The following is a 17841-nucleotide window of genomic DNA, read 5'->3' as shown; positions in this document are numbered from 1 at the left end:
AAATGTTAGTGCATCAGTTTGTACAAGAATACATAAGCCTTTGATTTCATTAGTTCTTGGTATGAATAGGAGGTGTGTGGATTTCAATATAAGCATTATTTATATTTATATATATATACTAAATTAAAATCACATATCTTTAACATATATGTTTAATTTGGAATGTCGACAGTGTTTTGTGATATTTTCATATCGGGAGGGATTGCCTGGCCCCAGTAACAATTGTCTACTTCATCTTCAATCTACACACCGTTCTGAGCATATTTGGAATGGTGAATTAACCGATCATAAGTTTAGTCTTGTTTGTTCGGAAAGATATTGGACTAGTATATCTATATTATGTCATCCTAGGGTCCTCGAGATATTAAATCATATTGGATTTTATGGAGCATATAGAGTTGGACATGTTAGACATGATCCTGGTCTTTTGATCGCATTAGTTGAGCGATGGCGTCCTGAAACACATACATTTCATTTCACATTTGGCGAGGCAACAATTACATTAGAAGATGTTGCTATGATATATCAGTTAGCCCTCGATGGTAAACCTGTTGTCAGTGATGCCACATCTCGACAGACCATAGAGCACTCTTCAAATATTTGTATGGATTTGTTACAATTGTCTCTTGACCCAGAATATTTCAAGCATGGACCATGGATTTTGCACTCTACTTTAGAAGATCATTTGAAGAGTGTTGAGTTTCAAATCGATAATGATAGTCCCGAAGAAAAAGTAGAGTGTTGGTCACGTGGATTTATGCTATTGATGATTATGGGTAGTATACTTCCGACTTCAGATGGTAGTAGGGTCCGGTTGATTTACTTGTCATATCTGCAGAAACTTGACATTTCTGATAAGTATAGTTGGGGAAGTGCTTGCCTTGCATGTCTATATCATAATCTATGTTTAGCAGTTATTGGAGTAAAAAGAAAAAAGCTTAGTGGCCCCCTCACATTGTTGCAGGTAAATTCATATAAATTGACATCTTAAATTTATTTAAGAACACTATTTTTGTTGTTTAAGTATTTTTTTTTCTAGATTTGGGCATGGTCTTGATTAAATATGTTGGCTCCTCGAATTAAATCAATAAACTCTACTGTTGTCGATCCTCAAATGCTTGCTAATGGTGTAATGCTTCCTGCTGCGCCTTACGGAGCTAGGTATTGTGATTTAATAGTTCTTAATTAAAATATTTTTTATTTTTAATCCTCAAATTGTATTTTGTTATTATAGATGGGCTCGAGGTAAACATGATTTTACTCCAACTGTTCATGGTTGTGTAGCTGTTATACGTGACATTCTTGATCATGAAGGAAATGGACAGGTATTTTAATAAACATTTCAATAATTATATAACTCTTATGTTATAATTTTTTAATATAAATATATTATATTTTTGGTGCAGTTTAATTGGTGGCCTTACGAGCCCAATTTATACGATAGTTTACCACATTCTTGTCTTTCAACTTTATTCCGTTACCAAGGACCTTTGTTATATGAACGATGTATTGAACATCATTTCATAGATAGAGTGCTTCGGCAACTGGGCTTAGTTCAACATATTCCAGATAACCCATCAGTGGTAGAGAATAGGAATACTCATAGTTCTTCTCAGGGATCCGGCACAAAGAATTGGTTGAAAACTTATAAGATATATATTCAGCAATGGAATCAACCTAATTTAGTGAATGGGCAGTCGGCCTTGCATGATATACCTCATACTCCAGAATATTTGCAATGGTTTAGAACACATTCGAGACGGTTTATCAACAATCCAGAGTCGCGTACACGGGCCGGTTATCCAACTGGACTACCATCTTACAATCATTTTGCGATATTTTAGTTCTCTTATTCTTTATATATTTAAATACATCCTAATTATTTATTCATTGTGCACATGATATTTGGTGTAGGTGAACCAATTAAGGCGTTGTACACAGGTAGGAGACCTCAATCTTGTACAAAATGCCATTGATGTTGCAGATGATCGAGCTAATTGGATAGTTGAGTCGTACGAAACTACTTTCGTACATGGTGATCAGCCTCAACTAAGTCCTGAGTTGTATATTCCTGTTGATTCTATTGATGTACATGAGAATGGTGGTATATGTGAAAGTTCACCGTCATTGGCTTTAGGAGCGGATAATATGCAATCACAAGAAGATGAGGTCTTTCATAACTCTCCCATTGGTACGAATATTGGTGAAGTTTTCCATTATGTACGTCAATCATCCCAGCCTGAAACTCAACGAATTCTCCGTAGAAGTACTCGCCAAAGTCATCCTCCAGATTGTGGCACTGGTGGTCACAAAGGACATCGATGATGTAAGTATAATTTCATTTGTTATTTTCTTTAATTCGTTATAATAAAGCGTATTCCATTTGAACTTTCAGGTAGTTCGATTGCAGCCGATGACTGCAACACCATCTGTTTGGTTGAAGCTTTTTGTATCGAATGTGGCATTGGGTTTTAGTACTTACATGTTGATATTACTGTTGGAAAGTAGGGTATAGTTGCAACTAATGCATGGTTGGTATGTTTCATTGAAAATTTAGGTATGTGAGTTGCTGTCATCAGATGTTGTGTATTTGTGTTTTGGGAAGAATTGGTTAGTGTGGCTGCTGGTGTTATATTTATATTATTGCTAAGTTTTCACGTCAGGTTAATTGTGGTAGTTTGGCATTCCCTTTTTGTATTTTTATTCAATTACAACCTATGATATTGATTTCTATTATGGATTATTGTGCAGTATGTCATCAAACTGCATGTATACCTCAAACTTTAACTATGAAATGAAATATAACAGAAAAAGAAAAAATAGAACATGCAGGTCAGTAATGTTCTGTGGTATAAACATAACATGCAGGTCAGTAAGCCATGGAAACTTCAATGTACCAACATTATATGTAAGCTAATAAAATGACTCGCTACAAATCAGAAACTCTTCTATGCAGCCGATGTTCGAAGCAGCTCATGTAGCCTTTTGCATCTGATTATTTGGGCATGCCTTTGAAAGACAACCGGGCTTCAAGGAACCAAGCATTACATTATTATTTACAGTTAACTATGCAAATTATAAACCATTGAGACTTTGTAATATAAAGTTCTCGAATACCTCCATGTTTGTTTTTGCTTCAATAAAATTCATACTTGAATCCTTATATTGCAATAAAATCACTTGCATCCTACCTGTTTCATTATGAACGTATTAAACAAATACAAAATAATATAGCTATATTAGATTAAACTTTTTTCAAATGAGAAAATATCCATTAAAAATAAAGTGTTAATTAGTTTGATTAATGAGTATAATAAACCTTATATTAAATATTTTTTATTTGATAAAATGTTAAATTAAAAGTTAAAATATTTGTTATTTTAATTTTTAAATATTAAATTTTTTATTTATTGATATTATTTAAAAATAATAATAATAATTGTATTTATTGTAAATCAATACATGCATTTAGATAAAAGCAATAATAACAATTTTAATAACTTAAATGTAATTTATACAATACCGTAATTAAAAATAAGTTTATAATTTTGCTTTATTAATAATTTCGTGGGACGACTAAAAAAGGAAAAGTGGACTAATTTCGTGGGACAGGGAGAGTATTACTTATGATTTAAAAAAATAACATAGATATATTTTTACCTTAATTTTCATTTGCTTGTCGCCTTGCTTGTTTCTGGCCACGATCCATTTCATTCCGAATACGTGTAGTGCGATCACCTCCTCTTCTCTTAATTTTACGTCGCGAAGGATTATGCACCAACTTAAATGAGGCTGGTTCCCAAAGTGACTTATCCGGATATGCATGGAAAGGGACGATGTACGTGTTTATCCATGAATCAATCGAATAATAGTCACGCACATATCGCTTTCCATTCAAATGGAACATACGACATGTTTCTAAAATGTGTGAACATGGCACCCCATCTAACGCCCATCCACCACATGAGCAAAAATCTCTCTTGATTGAAACAATATGTTCCTTTGATCTCTGGCCAATACTGTCTAGTGTAAACACTTTTGCCTCATATTCATCCTCATTTATCACCACACCCATATTTTTCCGGCTCTTCCGCTCCGAGTCTATATATCTTGTTCGTGCCCAAGGTGACCATTCATAGCCGGATTCTTGTTTATCTCGAGTATCATGCACCCTCTTAACAAAAAATGAAACCACACGATCGTATGTCAACTGTACGAGAGCAGTGATCGGTAGTCGTCGTGCCCCTTTTAATACACCATTAATGCATTCGGACAAATTGGTTGTTAGTATACCATGTCGCCACTCTTCGTCATATGCAATGGCCCATTTGCTCTTGTCAATTCTGTTAAGCCAATCATAAGCTGCTTGATTTAGAAGTTGTTTCATTAAACTCCAATGGATCAATGGATGCCCCTGCCCTCCAACACATATCCTTCAGTCTTACATCTTTAACGTATTGGTTGAAGTTGGAACATACATGTCTAAGGCAAAATCGATGTCGGCCACGAGGAGGGTGGAAAACAGGAATACGCTCAACTGCACTTGTTATCCCAACATGTCTATCAGATATGAGACACATGTGATACCGATCCTGCACAATATATCTACATACAAAATACAAAAATTTATGTTATTGACAAATATTTCAAAAATTATGAATTACAAACTTATTAGAATGTCATACCCGCTTACTAACTGAAGAAACCATAACCAAGATTCAGTATCAACAATGGCAAATGCTAATGGCAGCACATGGTGGTTAGCATCTATAGTAGCGGCAATCAACATCACATGCTTGTATTTTGCATATAGATGAGTTCCATCCACACTAATCACATTACGACAATGACGATAAGCTTCAATGCAAGGTCCAAATGCCTAAAACACATAGCCAAGTGTGTACTCTTCTCGATGTGCCGTTTCTACATGTGACCACTCAACAATAGTATTTGATACATACTTTTGAAGAGTTTCCATATAGGTTGGGAGTTCTTGCACTGAACTCTCCCATGTCCCATAAACATCTTCAATAGCCCTTTTCAAGCCATGCTGGCCTTTGAATAAGAAATATCAAACCCAAATTCTATCTTCACCGCTCTCTCCACATTTTCTAACTCATATGCCGGATTTCTTCTTACAAACTCTTTTAGTAAATTTGCTATCATGTTAACATCCAAGTTTCTGTGTCCCAACGATACATCATCTGGGATACACGTGTGGTCGGGCATCACCGTAATTAACTGCCAACATTCTAAATGTGGTTTATATGATGCAGTCACACCCCACCCGCAACCATTTTTTCCGTAGTGCTTACACTTTACTCTGAAGACCATACGATTGCTCTTTGTCACAATATATTCCCTCCCAACCACACGAATTGAATAATCCTTAACGGCCATTTGCATTTGTTTTTTATCTTTGAATACCATCCCAGAAATAAGAGCACCACTACTTTTTGTGTAAACATCCCATCTACGATTGAAAGTGCCATATGTGTCTTGTTGAAACTCCTCCTCAGGCAACTTCTGAAAATATTCAATCAACTGATATTCATTTTGACTACCTGAATGTAGAATTGTACCTGATTTAGGAGATCCCGATGGCCTTGACTCTTTCCATAATGCAGTAGCATCCACAACCCCTTTTTCACAATTTCCAAATATCTCTATTTCATCATCTGAGCATGAAATTGATTCTGATTCACTAGATTTATCTTCTCCAACTCCTTGACAATCTGCATCTAATATGTGTATATCATCTTCTGTTTGCTCAAGCCTTATGTTGGGATTCACATATGTTGTCTCTACAACCGCACTTGTATCATTCAGTTGAAATTCAACAAACAACTCCAAACATTGATAACTATTTTATAGATTTAAAAAGTGCTGCAGATTGAAGTCATTCATAGTAATAAGTCTCATTCTCTGATTATCTTATCCATTCGTCCAACTATAAGGCATTTTCAAAATCAGAGAATATTGCATCCGATTTTTTCCAGTCAAATTGTAAATCTAACTTTCTAAATCTTCAAATGTACTATCTCGCCGAACAACTGTCATACACTGTGGATCACAATCATATTCTACTGTATCCGACTTTCGTATAATGTTACCATCCCAATATAGCAGAATATCAATATTGCTCTGGCCACTATTCATCATCTGTTTCTGTAAAATAAAAAATATATTAAATAAATACTAATAAGAATAAAATTAATATATTATAAATATAAGCCATATATAAAAATATTAAAATAAAAAATAGACATAAATACATTATGCATTTAAATAATATATCAATATAAACCTTACAAATAATACCAAAAAACACCTAAGAAGTTATAAAATTACAAAAAAAAACACAACAATCACTAAACAATAAATACCTGAAAATACAATGCAAAACATAATATTGCCTACCAACAATATAAAACAAAATATTATATGAAAACTATAAAATAATTTAGTCAAACAAATAATACTTGAAAATGTCTCTCTTCAACAAACGTTTTGCTTGAGGAATGAACAAGAATAAAATTAGCATAGAAGAATTGAAGTGCAGCAAAACCGTGAGGTAAATTAAGATTAAAAATATAGAAGTTCTCAAAACTCCTATAATAAGCAATATAAGAGTTTTTATAACTATTTTTCATAAAAATAGTTTTTTAACCTCTTACATTACCAATTATAGTAGTTTTGAGAACTCCTATAATTTCCCTATGCTTAATGGCAGTGTCACAGACAGTACGAGGTAGTTGAGAGAAAGAGTGAGAGTTCTTGAAACTACTATTTTTTATGTTTTAGGTGTTTTGAAAAGGTATATAATTTTAGATCCAAAGAGTTTAAAAAACTACTACAATATAAAAATATAGTAGTTTTCAAAACTCGTTTGAGGGCTAGAATTTTAAAATACGGTTTGACTTAGGCCATTTTTTTAAAAAGCCCCATGTTAAAGGCCCGTTTGGATGGGTTTCTGCCGGCTGTTTTTGGTTTCTGCTTTTAAAAAAAATACTTTGTATCTATTTACATTGATTTTTGTCCAAAAACAAAAGTTGCTTTTTAAGTTGAAAAGTATTTTTTTTTTTTGTTAAAATTACTATTTTATCCTTAATAATAATATATTATAAAATAATTAATTTATATATTATATTTTTAAAAAATTACAAATATAATTATATTATTATTTTTAATTTATGTATAATATTGAATTAAAATTTAAAATTATAATTGAGATACTAAATTTAAATAGAAATATATAATTTTTTTTAATTATACTAAAATTATTAAATATAAATTATAATATTTTAAAAATAAATTGAAAATTACGAATAATTTAATACTTCTATTATATTGTAATTTTTATTTTTAATTTATATATTTTTAAAATTAAAATTTTAAAATATAAATAATTAAATTTTAAAAATATATTTTTTATACTTTTATTTAAAATATTTAAATATAATTAGAAAATTTTAAAATATATATATAATTTTTATAGAAAAATACAATTATATTTGCAGCATGTCTTTTTGAATAATTTTAACAATTTAAAAGCACTTTCACCTCTATTATATCCAAACATATTATTTTTTTATAAAAAAATATTTTTATTATTATTAATCCCAATACAAAATCAAATTGCTTCTACTCTTGACTTTTGATTATTTTTTAAAGCCAATTCAAACAGCCCTAAATTAACTGATCAATTTGGTATGATAAATTTAGACTTATTATCACAAAGTCACAAATGGGAAAAATCCATTTAACACTTTGACAAACTCTATCGAAAATATATTTTTAAAATATTTGAATCTATAATCTTGCAGTTATTCCGTCGCCACGCCAATGCAGTTATTATTTTCTCTCTAAAAAAAAAAAAAAAAGAAAAAACCCTTAAAAAAAAAAAAACCATATTTGTTTGGATTCTGAAATGTGCTGAGGTGTTGTACAACACTTCTTGAATGAAAATATAAATTTTAAAATAAAAAATACTCCATATACAATATTTTAATTAAAAAAATAAACAATACATTATATTCTCCTTTATTTATCTTTTTATTTTGATATCTTCCATAAAAAAATATTTATTTATTTTTAGTAATTATACTTTATATTAACGTTAAAAATATCCTTATAACTTACAATATATTACACAAATGTCATTATTTTTATATCATACAACACTAATAAAGTTATTTTAGTTTCTTATACTTTATTCGTACAACAACCAAATATAATATTCCCTCCGTCCAATAACAAAGTATCAATTTCCTTTTTTTAGTAACTGTACTATCTACCTAATATTACAAATACCCTTACAACTTACAATATATTACACAAATGTCATTACCTTTATATTTTAGTCATTTCTACTTTATTCATACTATATTCCAATATAATACTAATATTTCTAAAACTACGTGCAAAAACCATATGAATATTTACTTATGGGACAGAGAGAGTACTTATATTCCTAAAACTCCGTACAAAAAACAAACAGATAGATAGATAAGAGACCAAATATATACTCCCTCCGTCTACATTCAAAGGGTGTGTTTGTTTGAGAGATTTGTTTGGATTTCAACTGTTCATCCTATTTTTTTTCCCCCAAAAACATCAAATCAAACACTTATTTTTTATTTTTATATTATACTAAAAATTAATTTTACATTCAAAACATCACATCAACACCTATTTATATCACATCATACAACTATTCAAATTCAAAATTTTTACTATTCAAATCCCAACTCAAAATCCAAACCCTCGAACAAACACACCCAAAGTAAACATTTACTTTTTGCGCGGTGTTTAAGAAATAATAATATTTTAATTATAGTAAATAGTTAAAATACCCTTACTTTTTGGTATAAAAGTAATGATGTGATGCAAAATAATGATATTTTTGAAAAAAAAGTAAAGCATTTAATGAAATATTTACTTTGTAATTAAATTTTCAAAATGAAAATATGTATACCTATTGAACAAAATGAAATACTTCTTCCGTCTCATAACTATGTATTTCTTTGTTTTTTGCACGGAGTTTTAGAAATATTAGTATTATATTGGAATGTAGTAGGAATAAAGAATAAATGACTAAAATAACCTTATTAATATTGTGTGATATAAAGGTAATGATATTTGTGTAATATATTGTAAGTTGTATGGATATTTGTAATGTTAGGTAGGTAGTATAATTACTAAAAAGGAAATAGATATTTTGTTATTAGACGAACTAAAATAAAAAAATAGATATTTTATTATGGAATGGAGGAAGTAATAATAAATATAATAATAAAAAAGAAACATAAACAAGCACATATTTGTGTAAATAAAAATATTTTAGTGATCAGTGAAAGTATGTAAAAAAATTTAATATTTTACCTTTTAATTATATATATAAAATAATAAGATATGTAATAATATACTTGTAATTTAAATAGAAATTAAAAATATTTTGATATTAATATATAATCAATTTTATTAAAATAAAAAAAAATATTTTTCAACGAGACAAATAAAATTAATAAAAAGTATTTTGAATTGAAAAAAAAAATTATTTAATTTATCCGCCAATTTTTCTTTTTTCATTTATATATAAAGTTTATCTCATTATTAATTCTAATAAAATTAAAAACTGAACATTTACTTTCTACCATTGACACAATTTTTATTATTCATCTTCTAATTTTCTTTGATTATTAATTAAATTTTCAAAAAAAACCCAAAATATCTTTTTATATTTCTCATCTTTTAAACAAAAATAAATATATATTTTTATATTTTCTCGCCGACCCAATAGTTATCTTAACCATATACATTACATATATATATCATATATATTTTAAATTACATATTTTATATTTAAATAATATTAGAACACAATATTAAAACATTGGGGCGTATTTGTTTGAAAATTTGAATTTTGAATTGAATTAGAATAGTTGTAATGTAAAATTAATTTTTAATATAATATAAAAATAAAAAATAGATATTTTATTTAATATTTTTGAAGAAAAAAAAATATGAATAGTTGAAGTCTTTAGAAATCTTATAAACAAACACACCCCAAACACAAATTTATCTATTTAAATAATATAATAAATAGTACTCCCTCTGTCCCAAACAATCCGCAACATTGGTGTGTCCCAACACTCTGCAACATTTCTAAAATAAAAAAATAATTAATTATACGTAATCTCTATCCTACACTTTATCCCCTCGCATCATCCAAATAAAAAAATAAAATATATATTTTTCTCTCCATCACACACCGTACAAGTAGATGAATTAATTTTTAGTGTATAATATAAAATATTATATCAAAAGTATAAAATATATTATTTTTGACTTATTGTAACGAGTATACGGAGGTTTTTTTTTTTTTTTTAAGAATTTTAATATTGTTTATTATTGTTTTTTAGAATTCAACTGCTAGAACATAGTGATTATTTTGCAAGAAAAAAAAAAGTAGATTTTTGCAAAAATTGAATAATAAAGAAGTTAAGAAAATTTTCCAAGCAATGCCTCTGATTTGTTACCTTTAAATTGAATCTATATTGCACACTCACACTTGCTATTATCAAACAAACCATCATCATCTTCCAATTTAAGCATTTCAAACATAACTTCACCCCAAAGAACATTTGTTTTTTAAGGAAAGATCAAGTAAATGAACCCAGAGTTTAGAGTCTCATCCTCTGTATTTTGAGTGCAGTTTTGTCCAATAAAGCTCAAGATATTACCAGCTCAATTCCATATTTTTAATTTTTTTAGAAAATTACTGCATAGTATAGACACAGGAGAACAAGCCCAAAGTTTAGAGACAAAATTAATCACATAACTTCTAACCTCATCACTGCAATTTTCGCAATGCCTGTTCCTTGTCAAGACCCTTCTCAGCCAGTTAGAGAATACATAAATAGACATACATACATACATATATATATATATATATGAGAGCGAGAGAGAGAGGATACCTATGAGTAGAGGTTGTGCAGAGAAAAGAAGCTTAGTGAACCATAGGAAATTATTCAGCCTCTAATGCCGTGGCGTCCTTTTGCACAATCTACCATCAAAAAATTAAAAAAACTCCATTATTGAGAAGGTCGATGTAGATCAATAAAAACTTTAAGTATACATAAGGTACTGACAAACAATGAGAATGAAAGCACAAATGATAAATTTCGCCATACTAACGAGTTTTTTGCTTACAAGCATGCAATAATAATTGAATCAGGCAACGCCAAAACGAGCTTAAATAACAAGATTCTCAATCACAAGCAACAGACAATTTTTAGGGCTCAAACTTGGAAAATAAAATAAACTCATAACCTTATGTATTTCTATAAATTGCTGACTTCTTTTCCATTCAACGAACTCCATCTTCAAGCCAATCACTTATTTATGTCATTACCCATGTATATATAGAGTACTAATGGTGCTCAGATTTAAAAACGACTCAAGTCGAGCACAGGTCAGAAGCTCCTTGACTAATGCATCACCCCTAGATTAAATTTGGATAAAATCCAAGTGGAAAGTCATAAGAAAGGTTTGACTCCAACATTAAATATGAGAAAAATAGATTAGAATGTTAAAGGCAAACATTTGCCATGCTCGAGGAATTCATTTGCTGTGGAAGTTAAAAAGGAGACAAAAATTGAATGCCAGAGGCAAATATTTCGTCAGAGCATCATAAGAACTAAGAAACAAGTATAAAGTTATACCTGAGATACGTAATCTTTGATCTTGTCATAAACTGCTCCATCTAGAGCTCTCTCTGCAAGTTCATAATATAGAGTGGTACCTTCTGGGCCACTGACCTTTTCTTTCTGCAAGAATCTACAGCACAAAAAAAGTTAAAGATAATACATGAACATTATATTAATCGTTACATCCAATCAATTGGACAAAAAAATTGCTAATGATCACCTTTGTTGGACAAGTGTTTCTAGTGCAAGTTTGATGTTCCCAAATTCAGGATGATTTTCATCATTTTTGTGCAGTCCCAGCCGCATCAGATGATGCCAAAGATTTTCTGCAAAATATAAGGCAACCTAAAGTTATGCAAGTAAGAGAAAACAAAGACACGAATGATGGGCAAACTAGAGGAAAAGCCGAGCAAAGCAAAACATGAATGATAGTCCCAGAAATTGAAAGCCATTGATCAGGATGTAGTTCAGTATTCCAGGCATGTTTAGTCAAAATATAAGATGGAAAATAAGAATTATTTCTTCTCATGTTGAATATATACAGTTTAGAGATTCAAGTAAGTATACCTTCAGAGAGTTTGCCCCCACCAAGGTGAATGATGCCAACAACAACAAAAGTAAAACCCGATGTGGGGGAGGAACGTGGATCCTCGACAAATTTTCTGTAGATATCTGCTGAGAGCTGGCTTATGATTATGTACGATTTTGCCTCCGCTGAAACTGTATGCAAGGAAATTGATGAGCATCAGTACCAAATGCATATCTACCAAGTACCCGAAAGGGGCTTGCAAGCATGATAGTGATGAAGCCAATATTGCTAACAAGAATCTATGCCAATATTGCTAACAAGAATCTATGCCAATATTGCTAACAAGAATCTATATAATATATATCTATATATAACAAGATATGAGCCAATAGAAGATAACAACAATAAATGTAGACCACATGTATCGAGCTCCGAGTTAAGGGATGAGAGCTGTGTTATATTCCACGTGTTCAGTAATATTCTATATCAGAGACGAATCCCAAAAATGTAAATGTCGGCCATCTTAAACCAATTAAAACATCAATTAGAAGAAGAGATTCTGAATCCAAAGGCAATACTAACAATCTCACACCAATTAAAACCAGAGATTCTGAATCAAAACACCATTTTGGTTACAAGAAATCCCACGAAGTAATTAAGAAAATGATGGATATATCAAAATTTAACAGGACTGCACCCTCTAATTAAGCAGGGGACACAAAGTAAATAAAGTAAAGCATTTTTCGAAACAAGAAATATACTTTATCCATATATCGCAGACTAAAAATGTATTTATTTCACCAAACAACATTCATTATATTTGTTATTCACCTTAGCATTGAAATGTTCTATTATTTTACCCGGCCATTTAATAAGTCTTTGTTACCTCCAGATTAAACAAAAATTAGACAAAATAAACACACTTGCACACTGACATTCTTCTCATGCTTATACAAGAAAGACAAATAAATAAATGATCATATGCTTGTGCGTGAATGAGCTTACGATGTGACTGTGAAGCACGGCCGGCAGCCCTGGGTCGCTGAAGCTCTCTCATTTCATAGCCAAAAATGGAGGATAGTTTGCGTTTCGCCTCATCGATTACGAAAGCAGGCAATGTCCTCTGCTTATATCCTTTCCTGGTTATCAACTGTGTCAGTTCCTCCCTTTTTATCGGACAATTTGAATTCTGTTCGTATTTGAAGAGAATGTAGCGAATCACTTCCCCAACTAATTTGTCCTTCTCCTGAGCCACGGACACGGACAGACAATCCAATCGCATAGATTTTCAGACACGAAAGCATCGCGAGCGAACAAGTAATACTGGAGGATAAATACATACACGAAACTTACATGCTCGGAGATGTCAAACTGAGAGAAGCTTTCATCGGGGTTCGACATTCTGTAGAATGGAATGGAAGGGTGTGTTCCTTTTCCCTTTCCTATTTCACTTAGCAAACAAAACCTCCCAAAATCTACTCACCGACGTCACAGGGCAGAGCGGAGGAGGGCAAGTGGCATTTGACTCTTGCTTTTACTCCTTAGTTAATCTCTTCCCATTCCAATTCCACAATTTTCGCCTCTACGCCAACGCTTACCGATAGCACAGGGGAATCTTGCTCGTCGACAGGGAACCAAAGGTCGGCGGCAAGATGTTATTGAACGGCATACTTCACCGGGCGGTGGCGCAGGAAAATGGATGGAGACGAAGAAGAAGAAGAAAAAGGAGGAAAAAAACACAAAAAACAGAGGAAGAAGGAGAGGGAGAGAGGGGAAGAACTTCACGGCGGCGCTGTGGTTGTGTAATGTGTTAGGGCACAAATTGGAAGTAAAATAAATAATTTAGTGGAAAAAAATGAATTTTTAATCTCAATATAATCGATCAAGATCAATTTTGATTTCAATATAAAAAATTCATCTAAATAATTTCAATTAAATTTTGTTCCATTATAAAAAATTTCAATCAATTTTGATTTTATTTTTAAAAAACTAACGGAAATTGCTGACGTGGATATAACGGAAGTGACGAGGCAGCCGACCTATAAACTACACAGCTATGTACAATTATACAGCTATGTACAATTATACACCACCATGTTATTACATGGCTATATATATTTTAGTATATAATGTACAATTATACATGATCATGTTGTTACATGACCATATATATTTCAGTGTATAATTATTAATGGTCACGTTGTTACAAGACTATGTATAATTCTAAACTGCTAAAATGGAAAAATATCAATAATAATCATAATATAATTAAAATGTATCCATTTTAGTTCAAATATAAATATTTTTGGAGTAGGTTCTTTTGGAAGATTTTGTCTAAAATTCTATTATTTACCAAAATATCTCTTATTAGTTGTGTAATTGGATATTTGTAAGAGAAAATTTTTTAATGAATAACAAAATTTTAGACAAAATCTTTCAAATAAATATATCTTATAATTTTTTATATTTGAATTAAAATTGATAAATTTTAATTATATTATGATTACTATTGATTTTGTCCATTTTAACTATATTAACTATTTTAAATTCAAAATAATTTTTTTTTTAAATACATGGTCGTGTAACAACAAAGTCATGTATAATTACACACTGAAATATACATGGCTGTGTAACAATATGACCGTGTATAATTGTACATGGCCGTGTAGTTTTCAGGTCAGCTGCCACGTCACCTCTGTTATGTCCACGTCAGCAATTTTCGTTAGTTTTTTAACGGTTGGACAAAAACTTATTGAAATTTGTTATAATGAGACTAAAATTGATGAGTTTTTTATATTGGGACCAAAATTGATAAATTTTTGTTATATTGGAAAAAAATTGATTTTTTTTCCCTATTTTATTATAATATATAAGTAAAAATTATCATATATTTATGAAAATTAATAATACTAATATTAATAAATAATTACTAATAATTATTGGGGCACTTTGATCTAAATCCATGTTACACAAAATATATTTAAGTTCAGTCCCTACAGATTATTTCAAGACACTGCACTCCCTACTTTTGTCAAATGTTTACAAATAACTCCTTACTACCCATTTTGCCCCTGAAATAATGAATTTATGTAACGAATATATTATATACTTCCGCTGAGTTTACATAAACCTACATTATCTACTTACGTACTCGAAAATTGTCGTGCTATACAAATTTAATTGCAGAGCAATGTACCTTGGTTTATTATTTATATATTGTAATTTGTTACAAAAACAACACATAAAAATAACCGAACCAAATAATTACAGACGATCTCAATCACACCGCTACTGCAATGAAAATTTTTATTTTTTTTTATCAAATACCAACCGAGATGATAAAACAAAAGTGTACAATATGTTCAAAATATCGAAGAAGATTTCCTCTCCCAAACGAAGTTCAAGAACTAAGTTAAAATTTTGTATTTGGTAAAATTGATATTATAGTTTTGTGCTTTCAATTTCGTGGTATACTCTAATAACTTTGTCATGTACCTTTATATGGTTTTTACAAGTTTAGGTGCCAGTCGAGCTTACTTCGACATCGTAATCCACCATCATTTCAAATATATGTTATTTTGATATGCTTTAAAGTGTAAATAGCTTTATTGTATATAAAATTAAATTTATTTTCATGTTATTAGGTTTAATTTTGTCATAAAATGGTTGCGATATGAGATGGGTGGAGTTCGATCTTTTTTTTTCAAATACCGTTGGTGTCAATTTCTTATGTGGAATGACTTCTGTAAGTACTAAAGGTGTTTGTTGATATCTCTATTACATTGGTGGTTGTTCATGTATTTATTTTTCCGATTTATAAAAGTTCTGCTAGTTTTTACTAGTGTATGTTAATGCCTCCAAATGCTTTTGGTTACAACAAATGGTATATAATGTGTGCTCTGGTTTTAAATTGGTGTTCTTCTACAAGAAAATTATGTACCTATATTGTTATATCATAAACTTGAATCGGTGTTGTATATACTTTTGCAGATTTATGTCTTTGTTTCAAATATTATCAGGTTTAAGGTAAGAGACATGATTGTGGGTCACTAGTATGTATATTCTCTGAGAGTTATGCTTTGTGCAACACGAAAACTTACCCACTTAGCAGATGAGCTACCGAATTTGACGATGTCAAAACATGTCGAACAAAATTTATTGTGAAAATTTGATCAGGAAGGCTGTCTAATATCATTTATCAGATTTGTATTTTTATTTTTATACATGAAATGAGAACAATTGAGGTATGAAGCATATGGTTGTCAAATTGGGGTAATAAGTCATTGATGTTATATTTTGTCAAAAATTTTAAGAATAATTGTAATTTCTAATTTAACAAATGACATATGCGGTTCTCCATAAGTATGGACTTTTGTATTAGAGATATGTATACACAAAATTAAGAAATATACTTTGGTGTGGAAAATTTTATGGTTGAGTGTGGAGAAATCCCTAGATTTGAACAATATACCTCTAATAAAGATATATATTCATCATTTAATCAATTTATATACTTTTGACACGATTGCATGTACTCTTATTAATGAATAAATTTTATAAGTAAATATATATATATTCGACATGTAGTGAAAATATGTGTACTCACCATACTATTCTGAAGCACCGATGAACACGTTCAATGTACACCTCAATGACTAATACTTGTTGTATGGACAGTCCTAATATGTCTCATGTATAATATTTATTCCTAATACCTTGTAACAAATTTGTTCATTGGCGACTTTTTTCATAATTTACAAAATGTTGACATTGACAAAGCCAATAAAAAGTGTAAAGACCGAGACATCTCATCAGTTATCCGTTAATTCATCGATTCTTAGCATGATCCACAACATCATATGTTACATCAAATTTATCTTATGTGATATTCTCATACACCTTTGAATACATAAACAAATGGTCTAAATAATCGTTTCGGTAGTATTGGTTGATAGAAACCAATATTTGACGAAATTGCAATGATCTATTTAACTCGTAGTCGTATAAGCTAGTCATAATCATACCTGGGTGTCAAGAGACCCCTAAGTGAAATCTATATACCTCCAATTGTGATATTTATTCCTCCATTTCACTAAGTTACAGACTTCTAAATTAATTTAATGTACTTGTATTGAGGAATAAGTTTTATAAGTAATTTTATATATATTTGATGTATATTGATAAGATTTGTACTCACCAAATTGTTTTGAAAACAATGATGAATACGTGTCATGCATACATCATTAACTTTATTTCCAAGTCTAGCACCCCGGTGGGCCGATGGAACCTTCAGAGTATCCTTACTCGAATTAAAATTATTCTCAGTGGCATGCAGTTTCAGCTTTCCCACATCTTTCGAGAAGGCAACCAAGCGGCAGATTGGCTTGCGGACCAGGCTTGTGTTGCTAATTCGTCTCGTATTATTGAACCACACAATGTTACAGGTAAGCTCCGTGGATTTGTTAATATTGATAAGCTTGGGTTACCCTACTTCCGATTCCCTCGGAAATATCGATGATCCTATGGAGCATGAAGATCGCTGTCTGCAATTTCCTGGCTGTTGATCTAAATGACTTGCAACGAATGGATGAAGCAACCTGC

At 30.6% G+C, this 17841-nt stretch overlaps 1 protein-coding gene across 2 annotated transcripts; it reads right to left on the bottom strand.

Moving 5' to 3' along the window:
- Positions 1-2837: 2837 nt before the first annotated feature.
- On the bottom strand, positions 2838-14049 carry LOC127250696 (uncharacterized). Of its 2 annotated transcripts, XR_007838759.1 has the most exons (10): positions 13594-14049; positions 13246-13486; positions 12279-12431; positions 11932-12037; positions 11727-11841; positions 10980-11068; positions 4686-6168; positions 3661-4605; positions 3118-3191; positions 2838-3027 (listed from the first exon to the last, which is right to left on the bottom strand). XR_007838759.1 is itself a non-coding variant. In XM_051274103.1 (6 exons), the coding sequence occupies exons 1-6, from the start codon at positions 13639-13641 to the stop codon at positions 11030-11032; spliced, it is 702 nt and encodes a 233-aa protein (XP_051130060.1). In that variant the 5' UTR covers positions 13642-14049; the 3' UTR covers positions 10676-11029. The 2 variants fall into 2 exon arrangements, 1 of the variants encoding a protein (XP_051130060.1); XM_051274103.1 differs by lacking the exons at positions 2838-3027; positions 3118-3191; positions 3661-4605; positions 4686-6168 and having other exon boundaries at positions 10676-11068.
- Between the last annotated feature and the right edge of the window lie 3792 nt (positions 14050-17841).

Source organism: Andrographis paniculata, unplaced genomic scaffold (genome assembly GCF_009805555.1).
Source record: "Andrographis paniculata isolate CXL003 unplaced genomic scaffold, ASM980555v1 Contig37END, whole genome shotgun sequence".
NCBI lineage: Eukaryota > Viridiplantae > Streptophyta > Magnoliopsida > Lamiales > Acanthaceae > Andrographis > Andrographis paniculata.
Note: the sequence above shows the minus strand (reverse complement) of the source record. Positions and strands in the feature narration are given on the sequence as shown.

What these genes read in the sequence shown, in the direction of transcription:
- LOC127250696 (XM_051274103.1), bottom strand. Translation starts at nt 13,641, where the DNA reads ATGTCGAACCCCGATGAAAGCTTCTCTCAGTTTGACATCTCCGAGCAT. An exon ending in AGTTTGACATCTCCGAGCAT is followed by an intron (nt 13,487 to 13,593) that starts GTAAGTTTCGTG and finishes TCCGTGGCTCAG; the next exon opens with GAGAAGGACAAATTAGTTGG. An exon ending in GAAACACTTGTCCAACAAAG is followed by an intron (nt 11,842 to 11,931) that starts GTGATCATTAGC and finishes TTTGTGCTGTAG; the next exon opens with ATTCTTGCAGAAAGAAAAGG.